Genomic DNA, 19,699 nt, shown 5'->3' on the forward strand with positions numbered 1-19,699 from the left:
CCCTATTGGGTATTATCTTTCCTTCTCTGCTCCCTCCAGTTAAGCCCACATCCTGTAACTTGCTAATGAGCTGGGGGCTTTCTGTTCCAGGTGGCACCCCCTGCCTCGAAGTCATGACATTTCCCATTTCGAATGCTGCTGGCATTTTTCGACAGCTCCTGCTAACTAGCCTTTTTGACCTGCACTAAGAGGAACTCATCTGATCGAATCCTCTAACCTGCCAATCATTCCAGCAAATGATCTTCACAGTCACTCCCAAGGCAGGAATGGGGAAGAAAAAAAAAAAAAGAAAATGCGAACGAGGAGAATGAGGGAGTAGGCAAGCGGTTGCCTCTGCCTCTGCAGCTACCTAATGAGAATACTTTAAGTCTCTGAGGCAGCTGAAACACTGAAAAACTGGTGGGAAAATTAGGACACAACTGAATGCCTGGCTCTGTAATTACTGATTTCTTTCCATCCTGAGATCATTTTGAGAGCAACACCTCTGAGATGTGCCAGTTTCTAGAGAACACAAGAACACCCAACCTTACGTAGAGAAGATAGATTTATTTCTCCTGCCACTATCAATATGCAATTCTCATAATCCCACTCTGCCAAACAGCATCCTTTGCAGAATTAATTATGTGCTATAAGCTTGTTAAGTGTGCATTTATTTGTAAACTAGGGATGATTATCATGTTTGCCACAATGAAGAAAGGACTTCTTTTTTTTCCTAGGCATATTTTAGATGTTGCCACCATTTAGGGGTGTTGATTTTTACACATTTACATGAAAACAAACAGGTATGGTGGAGGCTGGCTTTGTGCTCAGGGAGGATTTAACACTGACAACATAGGACAATCTGGACATTCTTAATTAATGAAGATAAAATAATTTTTTCCTTCCAATTTTTCTTGCCTGTGCACAGTTTATTCAGTGGGTTCCCAGCCCACAGAATAACCCAATTACATTAGGAAGAAAGAGCCAGTACATGACTCTTTGACAGTGGATCACAACTCTAGATATCTCAGTATGAAGTAGATTTGTTGACCAACGAATGATACAATATAATTATGTGTTATCATTACACCATTGTATGTAATAATGTAAAATAAATACTGTACATGATTTAATTGCACGTGATAATCACACATCTTTCCTCATTTATAGTAATTAGGCCAATAGCCCCATTTACAGTAATTATTATATGTAATTGAGGGCATTTTACTAATTGCATTGAAAATGATAATCCACAGCAATTAAAAATCCAAGGGCACTATACATAATGCAAACTACATTAAAAGAATGGTGATAATTTAAAGGAAAAAAAATCACCTAATATGGAAGTTAATAGTACAGTAATGGATTCCACACATGGCATACATGGCGATATCTATTAAGAGGTAAATTTCTGTCAATTTCTGCAACTTTGGTATTGTTTTTGTACTAGAACTTGCATATTATGTCCTTAGGTAGAAAAATAATCCTTTGAATAATCTACGATGTTATCCTAACAACTCTAGGACTGTTGAAAAATCATTCTACTTGGCTGTGTGAGAGTATAGTGTGAGTGTGTGTGTGTGTGTGTGTGCGCGTGTGTGCATGCCATGGTAAACATCTCTCCTAAATTCCAAAAGAGACTCAGTAAATTATTCATTTGCACAACCAATTTGATGTTCTTAAAAGCTTTATTCATGGAAGCATCTCAGAGTATTGCAAACATTTTGTTAAATATACTTGTAATAATTTAGCTAAAATGTTTAACTTTGTTAGACCTGAAATACATTCGGGTTGCAGTTTTCATTACATTTGCTCTCTCTCTGGAATTTTAATGTGTTTAAGGACCTGAATCCCTGGCTTTTGTCCCAGGGTCTATCCCTCCCTGATCCCACTCCCTGTTTCTACCCAGACAAAGCTTCCATGTGAGGAATATCTCAGGAGGAGTGATGAGCATCTGTGGGACAATGGGAATAGTTTCGAGCTTCTTTTTGCCTTCCCTTCTCGACATTGTCATTTAGACATTGTCCTCCATGCATTCAAATGTCATCCTAGACCATCAGCCCACTTCAACTCAAACAGCCTCCTTTTATGCTCAGACACTTCTTAGAGCATCCGCAGACCACAAAGACTGTCTAGTGGGACTCAGCTGCTATCCTGGTATTAATAATACAATACAGTGCACTTAGGGCATAGATGATTCCCTCTGTATCCCAAATTCATAAAAATCAACATTAAATGAAAGGGAAAAATAGAACACCTGAACTGATTATAACTACTTGTTATATGTGACTGCTAACTTCGTAATAGTTTGGCCAAGCATTCTAACAGATAACTTGCTTACTAGCCACACCACATCTCATGCCCATTACTTATAAGAAAGCTTCATTCACATTATGCTGCTGGCTAAATAGTCCCTCAGAAATTAATTTGGGTTTTCAAAAGACAGAAGATGCAAGTTGCAGTGCCTTCCCCCACCGTCACTCCACAATTTGAAAGCTCATCTGACCTGGATAATTGAATCACAAAAATATAGCTAATTTTTGAGCATGGACTGATGAACCAATTTGTGGAACATCACACCAGTTTCTTCCTCTTTTACCCATTTTGCTTTTCAAAACTCTCAGAGAAAGAAAAAAGAAGAGCAAGGGCAAATTTTAATTTTTAATTAAAAAAATGTCACTCTGAATTCTGCTTTTTAAGAAAAGCACACTGAAATAGTTAAAGGTACTGGAGCATCATGTGAGTAAAAACAATGGTTTAGAAAAACAATGTGTATGTACACGTGTGTCTGTATGTGTGTGTCTGAGAGACAGAGACAGGAAGGGATGGAGGGAGAGAAAATGAATATGATAAAGCGAATGTAGTAAAATGCAAACATTTGGGGAAAGTAGGTGAAGGGTATCAGGAATTCTATGTACTGCTCTTGTAACTTTTCTAGAAGTCCGAAATTATGTCAATATAAAAAATACTTTCAAAAATTCACCTTGGATGAAGCATGATATATTTAACTTTATTTTCATTCTGTTTTGTGACAATCCCAGGACATAATTAAGCAGATTAGACAGTAAAGGCCTTCAAGTCCTTTGCTAATCCATTCATAGGGTTGGTAGTGGTAATGCAGTCTATAGATCAGAGTTGACCCAAGGAAAGGGAGGGGTGGAGAGGCAGAGAAGGAAGGGAGAGGAGAGAAGGACAGCGTCCGTAGCCCCCTATTTTGCATCAGAGTTTAGAGCAGGTAAGAGACTCTCCAGGATGGAGGGAAGCTAAGGAAAGGGGGTCGGGGGTGGGATGGGGAAACCACCAAACATTTCAGCCTCTTCTCAATCTGGTGTTCATAACATGCATTATGCATTTGTGGTTTGAAGTACTGTTGATTTCCCGATAAGATGTAGTTTTTCATCTGCAGCAATGTAGGGGTAATGACAAAAACCAGGATTCTTTCAGATAAAACCTGTGAGGGACAGGAATGTTTGTTTCCTCCTCTGCCTGTTATTTCCACAACTATTGTCAACTGCATGAAATAACAGAGATAATAAAACTGTAGTTGTTTGATAGGAAAAAAAAATCTGTAGGGTCATGCAGAAAATAAGTTCTTGCAGAAAAAGACCCAGAAAACTTCCTGTTGCTGAAAGAAAGCTATAACCAATACTTGAATTTCTTACACTGTTGTAAGTATTAATGAGTATTATCTCCTTCTGGGTCTGTAGTTGAGAAAATGCAACATCGCTTAGAAAGAACTTTCGACAAAAATATCACACAATGAGGATGTTGTTACACCATTAAAATTAGAATGTCCCTCTGTCCTTGTTTTTTCCCTTGGTAGCATACAGTCCAGGGAAGGTGCCTCCTGGCTATACTCCATGCTTTGTAGAAGCTTCCGAGACTTCTAAACCCAGAGCCATCCTCTAAGCGGTTCCTTAAGAAGAGGTTGGCCCAGTTCACAGCTCAGCAGACTGGATCAGGGCTCAGTGCTGGGCCTACAGCAATCTACAGTCAGCCAACAGCTTATGGAGTGACTGATACAACAGCCTTGCTCAAAGCATACTTTTCACGATGATGCTAATGCCAATCAGAGCTGCTTGTGAGGAAGGTTTGAATCCGAGTAAGAGAGCTCAGTGATAGACTGCCCCAGAAATAGAGACAAAGGGAAACAACAGAAGCAGGGTTCATGAATAAGCAGAAACAAGTTGGCAGGAGCCATGAGATCAAGAGAAGATGAAAATGTTAGTTGAGAAAGTGAGCTGCCATCGTGTCACAGCACAGAGGACAGGAGCAGTTACCAGAGCTGAGTGGTGGTGAAGACGGCCAGTGAAGTGAAGCTCTTATTGGATTCTGATGGACACTCAGTCTTTGTGAGGCTGTCTGTGCAGCTGCTTAGACTGGTGGCCTTGTTCTTCCTACCTTCCTGAAGCAACCTCAACAAAGACCACTGCTAACTGAAGAAACCTGACCATGTCCCCTTCCCCTGGAAGATCCCAACACCCACTTTCTCTTGGTCTCTCCTGATCCCGTGGCATGTCTCTCTCCAATCATCTGTCTCTGGCCCTCTCACCCTGCCGCCTGTCTTCTCACTTGAAGGCATCCATTCCTCAGACGTTTCAAGCTTTCCTTAAATGGCTATAATCTAGAACTGAAGCATATTTTTACTGATTGAATTTAGTTTAATTTTCCTGACCCCTTTTTTGGAAGTCAGGTAGGGGAAATGCTTGTCACCAGAGCTGTCTGATACAGGGCGCTGTGGTGCTGGAAGGATTCTTTATCTGCCCTGTCCAGTAAAGTGGCCACTGGTCATGTGTGGCTAATGAGTACCTGAAACATGGTTCTGCTATTGAGGAAACAAAATTATAATTTAATTTTAATTAATTAAAAATTAAATGTAAATAGCCACACGTGGCTTAATGGTTACTTTGTTCGTCTTCCCTCAGAAGAATAGGGAAGGGAAAGGAAGGGAAGGGATGGATTTTTCTAGTCTGTCCTTATACAGTCCTGATCCAAATAAGTTGATTATTTTACTTCATAAATATATAGTTCTTGAATATTTACTGAAGATGTCATAATATGTGGTTAAAGGGCTACCTGTATTAACATCCTTTGGGATTCCTCAAAGTGCCCATTCATGGACTCTGGGAACCTGTATTTTAAAGAGCTCCTCAGGGTGTGAGAACACCTGCTCTACTGAATGTTCAGTTAGTGATGCCAGAGGGTCTTAAGCATAAATGCATTATATTCTGTCTGGAGTTTATTTTCTTTAAAAATCTTTATCTTATTTAATTAAAATTCTGAAGCAATTTATGCATTCTACTCTGTTTACCTGGCAGCCTACTTTTAGGAAATTACTGCTTGATGACTGAGTCAACACATTTTTTTCATTGTCACATAATATTTCATGTTGATTAGGAAAGATAATATGCTATAAGGCAAGAAGGTCACCAAAATATGTATGAGGTTAACTTCTTGCACTTGAACCAAATATAATATTTTGATGTACTAGACTGATATTTGTATATTTATTATGGATTCAATAGGGTCTGAACACCAACTGATTCACTGAAAAGAGATGTTCCTTAATGAGCACATAGCATTTCAAAAAAAAAAAATCTGCCTGAAAGATTAGAGGCCATTCTTATCCCTGTATTCAGCAAAAGGAGTAGACAGACTGACCAGGCGCTTCCTGTCTCAATTAATTTGTAATTTTTATTTAGTTTTTAAGATTTTATTTTTTACAGTAATCTCTACACCCAATGTGGGGCCCGAACTTAAAACCCTGAGATCAAGAGTTGCATCCTCCACCAAATGAGCCAGCCGGGACGTCCCATTCCTGTTTCAATTTAGAATGACTGGAAAATTAAGCTCAGCATCAGGGAGTGTCTGGTATTGCTATGTGCAAATATAAGTGATGCAAATGAATGTGGTACTCAATATAGCTTCTGGTCTTTTCATTGAGGGAAATTTCAATGCACAGTCTCTCAGACTTTAGGATGATCTTTACCCTTCAATACTGATAAAAAGAGTGGGGACAACCTATAAAATCATTAGTCTAAATATCTTTAGAGGATAACAAAATGTAGGAAGCACAGTATTTTGATCATTCACTGGCACCTATCCCATTTTAAACTTGGGTGCATGTAGTTTTCTTTTCATTTAATTTGGTTACAAGACTCTGAAACCAAAATTACTTTTTGCTGCAAAGAAAAATGCTTCTCATTAGCTTTTCCACTAAGGCCACTTTATGCAAATCCAGTATTATTAACTAAATAATTGAAATGGCCTTCGTATGCAAGTTTAGAGACAGTTTGGCATTGAGGTAGAGGAGGAAAATTAGGACTTAAAACACTCCCTTCTACTCAGTCCTCCAAACATTTTAAAGAAGTGATGCAATGCATTTTCCACACTGACTCTGTGCAACCCCCTGAAGAGAGGTGGCTGAAATGCTAGATTACAGTTTTAGCCTCACTGGGCCCTCAACTTCTTTCCCACCCCTCGTCTTCCCAGTCTCTCTGGGGTTTACAAAGAACCGGGACATTTGAGGAAGATTTAACATGCCACAGCTTGCTCTAAACAGTTAATTAATTCATCAACAACAAAATCAAAATCTAGGGAATTACATGTTTTTCTGTATGAATACTCTTATTTATGGTAGACTTTTTATTCTGTCATGTCTACAATATAGACATTAATATTCAGCTATTGGTCAGAAAAACTTCCATTGTTCAGATGTATCAGGCCAATATACTGCATTATTTGCTCTCTAAGACAGCCTCATGTAGTAAAATTAAAAACCCACAAAGGCGAGAAATTAAAATGGTTTCTTTTTCTGCTGACTGACAGAAAACTCTTAGAATCCAGCTTCTCTGCAGCTTTTTTTAAAGTTTATTTATTTTGAGAGAGAGGTTGCATGTGAGTGAGGGAGGGGCAGAGAGAGAGAATTCCAAGCAGGCTCTGCACTGTCAGTGTAGAGCCCGAAGCAGGGCTCAAACTCAGGAACCATGAGATCGTGACTTGACCCAAAATCAAGTCAGATGCTTAACCGACTGAGCCACCCAGGGGCCCCTCCCTGCAGCTTTTCAGAGAAAAGAAAACATAGATGTTTCTTCAATGTAATGTTGAATGAAGCTGAGGTATTTGGATTTGGAAGAAAGCAACAAAAACAATAAACCTGAGCTTTGAAAGTTGATGTGATATGGAGAAAACTCATAGAGAACATATTTGTATCATTATCAAATAATTCTAGAAGAAGCAGTTCCTATAACCTTAAATCTATTTTAAAAAGATATACTGCAAAGAAAATACATTTTTGTAAGGGCTTTCGAATACTAATGATTGCAGTTCTGAGCACCTCTTTAAAAGCCTCTTTCCAATTAGTAACTTTTGAGACCTTATGGGCAATGCTTCTGTCCAGTCAGCTTGATTTATTTTTGCCAGGAGAAGCTGACCTGGAAGACCTTCTAGCAGCTTTGACTGGCTAGGCTCAGGTCAGAAAGATCCTAAAAGAGCAGAGAAGAAAAGACACACAGCTCTGTGACTGAAGTTCAAACTTGCTGTATGGGAAGCAGCACCAATAAAGTTCACCTTTTGTTTTGTTTTACTGAACTGGCTACTGGATTTATAAAGCCAGGGGCCCTCATGATGGTAATACAGGTTAAATGCTTTGAAAAGCATGTGCTACAAACCTAATGAATTAAAACCGGTTTCAGAACCAGGAAGTAACTCAGCTTACTCTGTGTGACCAACTGAAATTCAGAATGGGAGTACAAACACCATTGAGGGAATGAAGTTGTGCTTCTAGGTAACTTTTTACCCAGTGGGGGGAAATAACCTGAAGAATGAAGAATCTTACTCTTATGTATGTACTAGCAAGTCTATTAGTAACATTTTCTGAGTGGCATTTATACACCTTGTTTTATCTGGGGATCTTTCACCCCCAACCATTCATAAATCACCACCCTACTCCCAAGAGGTCAAAATTTGCCCCCACATTGAATGTGTGCAAAAGCTGAGTCCCCAAAATAGCTCAAGGTATTGGCAAATCACCCAGAAGACAACGCAGACAGTATAATTTGTTCTTTTTGCCATGCTGGCAATTGACCCTGTTAACATATTTCATGTTAAGAGGCAGAAGGAAGACAGACTCTTGCAATGCTGTCTATCTAGATCCTTCCATTCACCAGAACATTTAATTATTGAACATCCACATGAGCAAGGAGCAAATATGGGATAGCAAATTAAAAAAAGCCCTCCCCACAAAAAAGTGTGTTCTCTATTTACTTCAGTTATGTTAAACAGAAAGATATATATATAGGCATAAAATAAAAAAAAAAACCCCAGACATTTCCATCTGGTAATAAAGACACAGCCTTTTCAGAATTTGCTGTCTTATACTTGTTTCTGTGAAGCATGTGTGTCTGTAACAGGCCAGCATGCTAGAGATCGCCTTGTTTGGATTATGCTTTTTCTCTGCAGAATAGTAAAGGTCAAAGAATCGAATAGGAAAAAAGAAAAGCTTCATCATGATAAGGTCTGTACTAGGGGCCATGTAGGAATCAAAAGTGAGCTAAGTGGCCCACACAGCAGCTAAGCTAAACTAGGGAGCACACATCCTTTCCAAGGGAAGCAGCCATGATTCAGTTATATGTATAAAATTCTGGCAGGAATGTGAGTGCAGTATTGCAAGAGTTGCTGATTTAAAAAAAATGCCAAGAATCCAGACTCTGTAAAATCTCTCCATTTTAAAATGAAAGCAACTAATTTAAAAAATTGTGTGGGCCAAATAAAGCAAGTCTGTGACTTAGAATATCGCTCAAGGTTAACCTTTTTCTAACCTCCACAAAGAATGTGTGAGTAGTTAAAATGATTTGCTTATAATTGAAATGGTTTGTTTATGACTGCATAAATAAAATACAATTTTGGCCAGGATCTAGTAGGTACCTAAATATATGACTAACTGTACTCTCCTTAGTAGAACCTGTGATCAATGCCATAATGAACATAAGAGATTCATAAGACATTTAGGGGAAAAATTCAATCTGAAATATTTCATGTAAAAGATCTGTTCAATATCTATTCATTATTACTTTCCAGGCAAAGTAGGTCATCTTACCTGTACTCTCTTGAGAATGTTGTGCTCATCAGTGCTTGCTATTTGATAGACTTTTGCCATAACTATTGTTTTTCCCAAAGGCCCGCATGCTTTCTCCAGCTTCTGGCTGCAATCTTACGTTTGGGACGGTAAAAATAGAAGACACTGTGGACAGAATGAAAAGTTGCCATTTATATATTATGTTATAGATATGCTTACAAACTTTCATTTTAGAAAATGGAGACTGAGATGCAATTCTAGATGTCCTGCACAGGGAACATCGTGGTATGTGTTGGTCGCTGAAAAGTCAAGTGGTAACAGCCACAGACACATTTACACAGATTTATACACACATATGATATCATGATATCATGAAGTAATATTCATGCTCATATTTCTCCGATCTAGAAAAATTAACTTGGATTGTAAACAACATATCTTGCCCTTTCTTTATGCCATTCTTTCGCTCATTCACTGGAGAAATATTTATTGAGCCCCACACTGTTCTAGGTATTTTGGAATCCTGTAGTGTATAAATCAGAATGAAAAGAAATCCCTGTTCTTATTGATTCCATTTTGGAGAGACAGATGATAAGCAATCAAACAAATATATCAGCTAGTAGTAAGTGTTATGAAGAAAAATAAAGCATGGAAAAGAAACCAGAAATGCTGAGTGGAAGAAGGTCAGTGAAGGCTTTCTTGAGAAGCTACATTTGAGCAGACACTCAAGGAGGTGAGAGAGCAAGCCATGCACATATTTTGAGGATAAGCAAGCATGAACTATAGGAAGAGGAAACAACAGGAGAAGACACTAAGGAGAAAGGAAAGAAGCAGGCAAAACAGAAGGGTGCTGTAAAAATACAGGTGAAAGAACATGGTGAGTGACGTGGGGCAGGGTGATAGCAGTGAAGAAGGGAGGAATGGTGTGTGTGTGTGTGTGTGTGTGTGTGTGCGCGCGTGTGTGTGTGCATGTGTTTATTTTTTTTTTCTAGAGAGAGAACAGGGAAGGGGCAGACACAGAGAGAGAGAGAGACAGAGAGAGAGAGAATCCCAAGCAGGCTCTGCACTGTCAGCACAGAGCCTGATGTGGGGCTTGAACTCATGAACTGTGAGATTATGACCTGAGACAAAATCAAGAGTCGGACGCTTAACTGACTGAGCCACCCAGGCATCCCCACCCCACCAACTTTTAAAAAAAATTATTTATTTATTTATTTATTTATTTATTTATTTATTTATTTAATTTATTTATTTGAGAGAGAGAGAGAGAGAGAGACAGAGAGAGCAAGGGAGGGGCAGAGAGAAGGAATGGTGTGTTCTAGCACCAACACGGTCTGTGGAAGGATTGGGTTGGAGTGTGACAAAAGAGGAGCCATCAAGGACAACTTTCACCAGTTGGAAGAATGATGTTGCCATTTATTGACAAGGGGAAACATACGGGAGGAGCAGGTCTGGGGGAAAAGATCAGGAGTTCAATTTTGGTAGTATTCAATTTGAGATGCCTACTAGAGGGCCACATGTACGTGTTGAGTAGTTGCTCGAATATGCAAGTCTGGAGCCAAGAAAGGTGGGACTGGAGATAGAAATCTGGAAGCTGTCAGTGTGTAGATGATACTTAAATCATGAGACCGAATGAGATCATGTAGGCTCTAGGGACTGTATGCAGATAGAAAGATCTGAGGATTATGCTCCAGGGCACTCTAAAAGTGAGAGGTCTGGCAGATGAGAACTCCACAAAGAAGTCTGAAAGGGACAGTTTAGGGAGGCAAAAGGAAAGCCATGAAAGAGTCCTGTCCTGGAATCCAAGTGAAGGAAATGTTACTAGGAAGGGATAGTAGACAGTTGTGTTGGATTCTGTTGATGGACTGAGATGAGGGCTGGGAAAAGACCAGGATGGAGACTTTGAGAACATCAGTTCCAGAGTGTTGGGCACCAAAGCCTAGTTCAGAAGGATTCACAAGAGGGGCGCCTGGGTGGCTCAGTTGGTTAAAGTGCCCAACTCTTCATTTCAGCTCAGGTCATGATCTCACGGTTCATGAGAACAAGCCCCATGACAGACTCTTAGCTGACAGTGCAGAGACTGCTTGGGATTTCTCTCTCCCTCTCTCTATCCCTCTTCTACCTACTCTCTCTCTCCCAAAATAAATAAACTTAAAAAAAAAAAAGGATTCACAAGAGAATGGAAGTCTAGAAACTGGAAACAGCAAATACATTTGAACTGGGTATGTTTGTTTTATTTTTTTAATTTTTACTTATATTTATACATTTTTATTCTTATTTATTTACCTACTTTTAAGAAGACAGTGTGGAGCTACATTAATGGCATAATGTTGTTTTAGGATAATACATAGGAATGAGTAGGAAAACTTATAAACCTTAGAGCTGGAAAGGTCCTTAGGGACCACTGGGTCTCTAAATAAGAAATCAGAAATCCACAGAGACCAAGGCATTTGCCCAAAGTTGCCCAGCTAGTTACCACGTGGAGCTGAAGCTAGAACCCAGGTGGTCTGATTCCCAGTTCAGTGCTCTTCTCGCTGCATCAATTTGTTGGCCTTCTTTTACTGCAGATCTGAGTTTTGTGAATTAGCAAATGAATGTAATAAAATCAAGGACTCTCTGCTATGAAGTGTATTTTGTTCATTTACTTTGACAAGGGTAGTTCAGCTTCAATAATTTATGTAACTTGATAGTATACACAGGAGAATGCCCTGTGGTGTATTTGGGAAAAGTAATGAATCTCTTCTAAATCAGCCCTCCATTTACTTCCCTGCAATTAAATTTCTGTGAAGAAGTGGGGCAAGGCTGTTGGGGTTTCAGGACAGAGGGAGAATGACAGGGTGCCACCGAATTAGCCAGCTTTAACTACCAGATCCCCAGGTATCACTATTCTTGCTCGATAAATTTATAATTCCCCCTTTGGTGGCACACTAACACATTACTTCTAAGTTCTGGTATTATGTAAACTGGTGAGATTTTAAGCAACAGCATAAGAAAGAAAGATATTATATTGTTAAATGTTCTTCCAAAGCAAATAAGTGTCTGACATAAGCATACAACTTACTTTTTATATTAATCCATGGAGCAACTGCATGCTTTGTGTAACCAAGATTCTATAACACTTGATACTCTTCTCGCAGAGTCTGATATAATAAAGTAGGCCAAGAAGGCTCTTTTAATTTATTTTTGTTCCATTTGCTCCTTTTAACCTGGCTTTGCTTCTGCTTGCATAAGTATTTTCCTTTTGTGGACATTCTTTTAAAAAAAATGCTATAAACTATCTTTAAGAATGTAGGCATTGTGGACTGAATTGTGTTCCTCCCAAATTCGTATGTTGAAGCCTTCATCCCCAGTGTGATGGTATTTGGAGATGGGGTCTTTTGGGTGATAATTTGGGTTAGATGAGGTCGTGAGGGTGAGGCCCACATGATGACATTTGTGGCTTTGTAAGAAGAGGGAGAGAGAGAGACAGAGATCGATCTCTCTGCCATGTGAGGATATAGCAAGATGGCTTTCTGCAAGCCTGGAAGAGGCTTTGCCAGGAACAAAATATGCCAGCACCTTAATTGTGGACATCCCAGTCTCCAGAACTATGAGAAATAAATGTTAATTGTTTAAGCCCCCACAGTCTAGGTATATTTTGTTATAGCAGCCTGAGCGGACCAATACAGGGAGGTTCCTGGAATTGATGAACCTAAACCAGTACTTGGTTGCTTAATACAATCCATTCATTGGTTCTGCAACACTTCTTCCCAGGTGGACCTCCTTCCAAATCCCCTTGAAAAGGAAGCACATAAGGGTAACGCCCTTGCTGCTGCCATTTGCCGGGTGGTGAACTTTTAGAAGACTCAATACCAATGTGAAATTTAATTTGAATAATTTCTAAATATAGTCTGCAGAATATTAACCTAGATAACAGAGTCCCCGAAAGCAGTCATTTCACCTTGGTTCCGAAGTTTCCAAAGCCTAGGAATTTTGTTTTGTAAACATGTTTACAAGGACCACCACGTTGTTCTAAATGGAAATGGCTATAGTATTTAATACTGGGATTGTCCTTTCTTGCGACTGGATTTATGCTTCATAATGATTATCTACTAGACACAGAAATAGCATTTCTGTGACTCAAAATTGTTACCGGAGGCATTTAGCAGAATCTTGCTTTAAAAATATGATGATTTTTCATCTTTATTCTCCCCCCTTCAAAAGGTTTCACTGCTCCTGATGTTTAACGTTATGCAAAGACGTGTTTCTGCCAATGAATACCGCCTTATGGTTATGCTTCTGCAAATAGCCTGCTGTGAGCTGATAAAGGGATTAATGCAGCCAAAATTCTTAATCTGTGAAATTACAAATTAAATTCTCATATTAAAAATACCACCCTGAGGTATTTTTTGTGGTTTTAATTCCCCTCTGGTGTTCTGCATACATTGTGCTTGTTAATGACGAGGACAAGGCTGTCTCCGGTGGCAGCCTGCTGCCGAGTGATAATGTGCAGGCATTTACTTACTGATAGAAACTGGATTTAACCACTGGCTGATAAACTAAGTGGCAAGTGGGTAATAAGTCCATATTAACAGAAAAGTACCACTACAGAATTCAGAATTCACAGACCATCAAAATCCTGGCTTAAACTCAATCATCGAGTCAGATGGGATTGAGATGTCACAAGGAGGAGTGATATTAAGTTACAAGTTATACTAAATAGGAAAACAAACCATATGTTTGAATTTGATGAGCCAAAAACTAATGGGCCCATTTATATCTCTTTTTCTCAGTATGGATCACTAATTCTTTATTTTTCCATAGAAATTTTATCTTAAAAAAAAATGGGAATAGCTAGCATAATGGTCAGTGGGTAGAGTTTTAGAAAGAAAGTAGGGCAGAGTATAGAATAAATATGGGTTGGGAATATATAAAATGTTAAGGAAGACTTACTAAGCATAAGGGGGAGTAGTGGATTAATATATCTATAGACAGTTTAGGGTAAAAAAAAAAGAAATTCAAATTAAATGTGGGATATCAAAAATGATTTAGGGTAGAAATACCCAGAGGAGTTGTTACTTGGGACTTAGCTGCAAAATAAAGGGTGATGTTGTCAAGGAGAATCTAATACTACAATGGGAGAAAAAGTTTAAAGTCTAGGAGATTAAATAACTTTATGTTATGTACCCATAAATAACTTTATGTTATGTATGGTAAGTATGTACCCAAGGATTAATAAATATATTATAAATATCTATGCCTACATGCAGTATATTAATTTTTAAGGCAGTCAGAAAAGAGTATGGGAAGGAATATGTAGAATTGGCATTTGGAAAAGAACGCATCGCCATTGAACAAAAATGTTCTTACTGCAATAGTGTTTCGCAAAATTTCACAAGAATTCTGTTTCACACTTTGGAAGAAAGATGAGATCCTCCCAGCCATAAATCTCCCAAATATTTAAAATGTAATTGAAAAAGGCTGTGTAAATATGAACACTTTTGTAAAAACAAAACAAAAACCCACCCAGGAATGTGTTTTGTTTTAAAAAGATCCAGAGAGGAGCTGTCTGTATGAATACCAAAAGCATTTGTAGTTAAAATGAATTACAAGTCTTCGGTTCCTACATGTCAATTCAGTGCATTAGCCAATTGCCAACTCTTTGTCATCTCACTGCATAGCAGCCCTTTTTACCGTTATTGTTACAACCAAGATGGTCTCTGAGAATCAAACAAAAATGAATCATTTCTCCTCTGTGTACTGCAGCCAGTTAAAAAGTACTCCATGCATGAAGCACTAAATATGTAAATCATATTTTCCTTTTCCTTTATGACTGCTCAGATCATTCTTTTGGACACATACATAATCAAATACAAAGACATGCAGTTGCAGACTGCAGAGCAGAGATAGCAAAAAAAGGAATCCATTTTCTTCCTCTGTCTGGTAAGCTAGGAATTGAATGGCAGGATTCCACTAAATATATACACACATGACTCCCTTTCCCTCATTCTCTCTCTCTCTCTCAATCTCTCACTAGCCCTCCCCCAACCCCTGCATATAAATACATACACACACATATATGTGTACATGTAATGAGTATGCAAACATACATAATCTTGCATATGCACACATAAAAACATGAACATTCTATAAATATGTTACACATAGATGCTACAATGATACGGCTTCTTTGATTGGATGTTTCAGATTTGTCATACTCACTATCGGTCAGTTCCCATAGCCGTGGGGGCAGGTCACTAAAATACTCGTGGCTCAAGGCAGCCTGTGCTGATAGTCTGTTCTTTGGGGAACACTGTAGGAGCTTGGAGGCCAGATCCTCTGCATAATTCACATAGCTGAGCCTGAAAACACAAGCAAAAAAGAGAGAAATCAGACCAAACAAGAAAATCCACTAAATAAGACATAAAATTCACCTAATTGTTTTTGGAACTTATTTATTCCTGGCCAAAAAGCAAGTTAAATTATCTGCTGAAAATAAAAAGAAGCAGAATTCATGTTGGTTCTCAGAGTATCTGTTAATTTAAACTAGCTTTTACTCTCGATATCTCCGTTTCATTGATTTAAAACATTTCTAGTATAAGTACAGGGTTGATACTTTCAGGATAGAACAAGGTGCCGAGATAGAAAATTTCAGGAGACAATTTATCAAAGAGTTACCAGAATTTGTTCACAGAATCTACCTATTGCATACACATCTGGATACATTTATAGGAAAGTTAATACAAAATAATTAGGAGAATTAAAATAAAACTACTATTAAGTTCTCTAGTTACTAAAGTTACTTTTCCTCTAAGAATTTACATTTTCTTACATTGAATATAAAATTATTGGCATAAGTACCCTGTCACATATCAACAATCATAATATTAACATGAAGTTAACAAAGGGAATATGTATAACCCACATGGGGCTGAATTAATTCAAGATGATCATTAAAACAATGGTAGATAGAAACTATGTGTCTTAAGATTACCAAAAAAGCAGAGAAGTCAAATCTCCCATGTGGTACAACTTCCATATGCATACCAGATCACACAGTCCAGCCCAGCCTTGGTTTTCGTGGAATCTCTATTTCACAACTCAGCACAATCAAGCTCAGATAATTAACATAAAAATGATAATAGAAGTATTCCCGATAATGGCTGACATTGATGGATAGTTGAACACGTGTCAAGCACCTTTATAGGCACTTTCCACACACCCTTGTATTTATTTAGTTGACCAAGGGAACTCTGTTTCCATCTAATGGCAGTGCAAGTGGATTACTCAATTAGCACGTTGAGTGGATTTAAACCCATCTACAATTACTTGACTCTAAAGTGGTTTGCATTTGTTTCAGAAAATTTCTAAAGGCAACCCGTGGATTCCTGAGTGTCTGCTGTAACAAGGTGCAATAAAGGACACTGACTCTCAGAAAGAGCCAGAAAGTGTGAGGGCAAGTTGCATCTGCTGGTGAGTATTTTTTCAAAAGTCTTGAAGCTACTAAGCACATGGTCAATGAACTTTCTTCAATAACCAACAATTCTCCCCCTTCTTGTACTCAAGCTGCTCTTCAGCATTGATTTAAAATTGTTATAGGGGAGGGGAAGATTGAAAGTGAGGAAGAGGAAAGGAGGTAATGAATTCGGGGAGCAAAAGAAGCAGGGAAAGAGCAAAGAAAAATACTACTTGGAGGAACCCCCCTAAGAGGCCTCTCTAAGTCTTCATAAATGAAGGTCTTACAGATGGGTTCAGTATTTGCTGCAGTGGCTGTTTAAAAAACAACTTATCAGTGGATTGATTTTAAATGTCTCAGCCTGGAAAAGACAAATTTGTCCACAGGAAAAGGAAGCATTCTCTAAATTCTCTACAGTTTGTTTTTTTTCTCCTTTCCTTTAAGAGGGGCCACAGCCATCCATATTATTGCTTCCTCTTCCTAAGATTTTCATTATTATAAACTTCATTAACATCTTTTAAAATACCAAAGGCAAAGTTTGAGATTAGGTAAAGCTCATGGTAAAAGCTGCACTTATATTGAATTTACATTTTATATATAATCATGGTGAACACGATCATTGGTATCAATTTTACATAGCTTTGATGAAACAGAACAACAGTGCCAGACTGAGACTAGATTTGAATTTTGGGGCTTAATTCTGTTACAAGAGTGATGAACCACCTTATGTCTACAGTCCTTCCAGCTCCAATATGCAATGAATCACAATCTGTATAACTGTCGATTACATTCAGACTTAGTGCATATAATACCTAAATATAAAGAATTAACTGATATAAGACAATTCCATTTCACCTTCCCCAAATGGACTGACGTCAAACCTTAAGGTTGATGAGATAATCAAATGCTTATTTGTGATATGCAGGCTATATACAAATATTTAAATTATCACAAAATTATTTTAATTTAGAATGCTTGCTATTTCCTCATTTGCATTTCAAGAACCACTTTTATTCCAACTCTCCACATTTTCAACATCACCGTCTGTCATTTCGTGAACCACTTTCTGAGTCCATCCAAGTTGTTTGAGATATGACACTTCCAGGATACCTTATTTGGACATCTTCTCCCAAGCCGTAAGTGCTCGTTATCAGAATGCCAGAACGATTTGGTTGTCTTCACTTTCTATTTAAAAATCTTCCCTTGTAATTCCATTAAATTTTGTTTTATATATTCTAGAGCTAGGTAATTTAATGTGTAATAGTTTAGCATTTTTATCTTTCCCTGGTAAATTTAGTCTTTAATCTCTCTGTAGTGAACTTCTTTATTTTCAGTAAAGCTTTTGGACTAACGTTCATTTTTTTTTTTCTTATATTCATTTAATGACCTCAGCTTTTGTGTAGTACTTGCCTGGTGTACCTTTGTCATTTTCTTACTTTTAATGTTTCCTATCCATAATTTTAAGATACCTCTTTCACAAATAGTATATAGCTGGATTTAATATTTATCCAAGGAGAAAATTTAGTCCATTTACAGTTTGAGATTACTGACATATTTGGAATTACTACTAACATCTTAATACGGCATTCTATTTTATTCTTGTGTTTTTTTCTCTTTTCCTGCCTCCTTTTAAATTGAATTTTAAAACTGAAGATCTCCATCCTCTATTTTAGAAATTACACATTCTATATCTATCTGTTTAATGATTACTCTTAGCTTTTTCTTTCTTTCTTCTTTCTCATTTCAGTATTTATTTAGATGTTTAAACTCTTGCACTAAGTTTTTACAAGCTGATGGACACTGACAAATTGTTTTTTGTAACTGTATTTATACATTCCAGACATTATAAATATATGATTGAACATTAATACCCAGCACCAATTGTCTTACCAATTACATAAGACAAGTTGTCAAGTATACAAATATTGTTACACAGATCAACAGGAAAAAAAAATATTAGACATCTACTCAATTCATTAGCAGAAACTAAATTCTCTTTTTACAAGATTGGGAGAGAAGGAAAAAGTTCACACTTTTAACAACAGAAGTTGGCAAGCAACTTCCAATAAAAATAGGAAAAAATTACAGAATTTTCAGAAATTTTATGATTAAGAATTATTTGAGCTACAAGAACAAAGCACGTTTACTTTAAAAACAAGTATTTACTAAAAGGCATATTCAATATGTCCTACACAAGACAAGCACTACTTTTTACTAAAAGCACTTAACAGCTCACTCTCACCCTTTCCACCCTCTCTTTTAACTTGCATCCCAAAGTGCAAACATTCAATTAACTTTAAGACGTTTCTGTCTGGAGACGTTAAAGATATGTGCTTCTGTTACAATGTGGACTTTATGTGAACTTTTCAACCAGAGGTTTGTGATTTTCAAAATGGAGGTTTTCATAATAACACAAAATGAGATTTAGAGAAAGATGTTAAAAAATCATTATAAGACTTGGTTAAAAGCCAACAAAATCATTGGTTACACAACCTGATGAATACCATTTTAAATGTGAGAGACATAAACATAAAGTAGCAGGCAAATAGCCATATGGGCCCTACCGTCAATGTGTGAAATGACTGAAGGGATAAACCACAGAAGATCTAGATTGTTTTCCGTAGTTCTTGAATTTTAATTTTGTAGATATTAATAACATTCAAGTATCGCGGCTGGGTATTTTGGCACCCAATCTCTTACAATTTTTTATATATTGATAAAATTCTGGCATGTGAATAGATGTGAAGAAGACATAACTCAAACTGCACGCTTTCAGGAAAGGTCAACTGATAAAAACTGATAAGCATGTTTTAAATGCTGAACAGCAAGAATCCTTTGCTAAGTTTCCAAACAGGCCGATGATAATCCAAACACAGAGGCTGCAACTCTGCCAAGCTTGAAGCCTGATAAAACTGCTTATCAATACTCCTATGAAAGCTTCATTAGATTTATCATTCACCAAGCTTATGTGTTGGCTAATAATGTATGATAAACTGGGTCCTGTCTTAAGCTCCATTTCCAAGGCAATACCATCAGTAGACCAGTTTTATTGACTGTAGCCGCAGTTTTTATGACTACTGGTATCTATGAAGTACAGCTAGATTTTAGGACAAAAAGTTGCTTGCTTTTAAAAGCTCTAATTTGTCTAATAAACTTTGCTGCACCTTTATATTTCATGCCACCTTCAATTAGTGCTAGGACAACCAGAT

The 19,699-nt window shown here is 37.6% G+C and overlaps 1 protein-coding gene across 7 annotated transcripts in view; it reads right to left on the minus strand.

Moving 5' to 3' along the window:
• Positions 1-19,699, minus strand: part of CDK14 (cyclin dependent kinase 14) — a 599,181-nt gene that overhangs the window by 84,570 nt on the left and 494,912 nt on the right. For all 7 annotated transcript variants that reach the window (XR_008296846.1, XM_027071858.2, XM_027071854.2 and 4 more), the window contains 2 exons: positions 15,257-15,396; positions 9,077-9,220 (listed from right to left, as the gene is read on the minus strand). Coding sequence is in view for 6 of the 7 variants with exons in the window: in XM_027071858.2 (XP_026927659.1) it covers positions 9,105-9,220; positions 15,257-15,396 (256 nt within the window). In the remaining variant the exon portion in view is untranslated. The remainder of the gene's footprint in view (positions 1-9,076; positions 9,221-15,256; positions 15,397-19,699) is intronic.

This window comes from Acinonyx jubatus, chromosome A2 (assembly GCF_027475565.1).
Source record: "Acinonyx jubatus isolate Ajub_Pintada_27869175 chromosome A2, VMU_Ajub_asm_v1.0, whole genome shotgun sequence".
Classification (NCBI taxonomy): domain Eukaryota; kingdom Metazoa; phylum Chordata; class Mammalia; order Carnivora; family Felidae; genus Acinonyx; species Acinonyx jubatus.